This window comes from Phytophthora parasitica, assembly GCF_000247585.1.
Source record: "Phytophthora parasitica INRA-310 unplaced genomic scaffold supercont2.23, whole genome shotgun sequence".
In the NCBI taxonomy this organism is placed as follows: domain Eukaryota; phylum Oomycota; class Peronosporomycetes; order Peronosporales; family Peronosporaceae; genus Phytophthora; species Phytophthora nicotianae.
The window spans coordinates 17,378-18,358 of record NW_008649009.1 but is presented as its reverse complement, the minus strand read 5'-3'; the positions used below and the strand labels follow the sequence as shown (position 1 = coordinate 18,358).

At 50.6% G+C, this 981-nt stretch overlaps 1 protein-coding gene across 1 annotated transcript; it reads left to right on the top strand.

Annotated features, from left to right (window-relative positions):
• Positions 1–36: 36 nt before the first annotated feature.
• Positions 37–935, top strand: PPTG_10730 (hypothetical protein; the record flags this gene model as incomplete). The annotated part of the gene is made up of 2 exons (XM_008906131.1): positions 37–227; positions 293–935. The coding sequence occupies 2 exons, from the start codon at positions 37–39 to the stop codon at positions 933–935; spliced, it is 834 nt and encodes a 277-aa protein (XP_008904379.1).
• Positions 936–981: the final 46 nt, after the last annotated feature.

Here is a 981-nt window from a genome sequence, read left to right as displayed (position 1 = left end):
CTTGAGCTTCTTCTCGACTTCCGATGGCATGGGTTGATGCAGAACGAGCTAGCGTTGGCAAAGTACGAGGCGCAGAAATGGAAAGAGAAATACATGGTGGAGAAACGGCGCCGCCAGAAGTCTGCGAGGGATCTACTAGATATTGTCGTACGCATAGAGCGTCATCCAAACGGAGATAATGTTCTCACAGGTGCTGCAGCAGCGGAGCGATCGTCCTCATTATTCAGGTGAATTGCTATCTTACCCGGATGTTAAGGCTAAACTGACGACGCTTTGAGCTCCGTTATTATAGTCCGGACCACACGGCCAATCTTCTGAGTCCAACGTTGTCATCGTTCGACTTTGACGACGATTCAAGCGACGAGGACTGTGATGCTAGTGATGATCATCCCCCTGAGCCCCCAAATGCACTCGTAGATGCAACAAGAAATGAGTCAGAAATCGTAGCAGAGACTGAAAATACGCCCATTGATCAGAACGAGCCGTTTAACCCATCGATGGCACTGGAACTGCGAGACCGACAGTCGCTCATGCATCATTTGAACGCCAATGCAGGCGTTCCTGGACGAATTAACCGTTCATCGACTACTGGCTCGTCTTTGGAGGCATTTGGTGGATCATCACGACGAATAATGGACGGAAAGAATGGTACAAGCAGCGAACACTCGCATCAACACCTCATGTATCGTATCATGTATGCCAAACCGTCATCACGCGATTTATGGCATGCACGGACCCATCCGAGCAGACTGCAAAATGTGGCGCGATCTATCATGTTTTCCATGCACCTGAAGAAGGAGCACATCTTTGAAAGGTTTTTCGTGACGGGGATGGCCCTCGGTGAGTCAGATCGACAACATCAGCCTGCGAGACTTGCTGGTTACTGTGAAGCTGTTGCTGCTGAGCGACCTGGAGGGGCAGATCCCGCGTGTTAATCAACTGTGCGAGGAACTGGTGAGCTCCGACGACTGCGATGTAAGT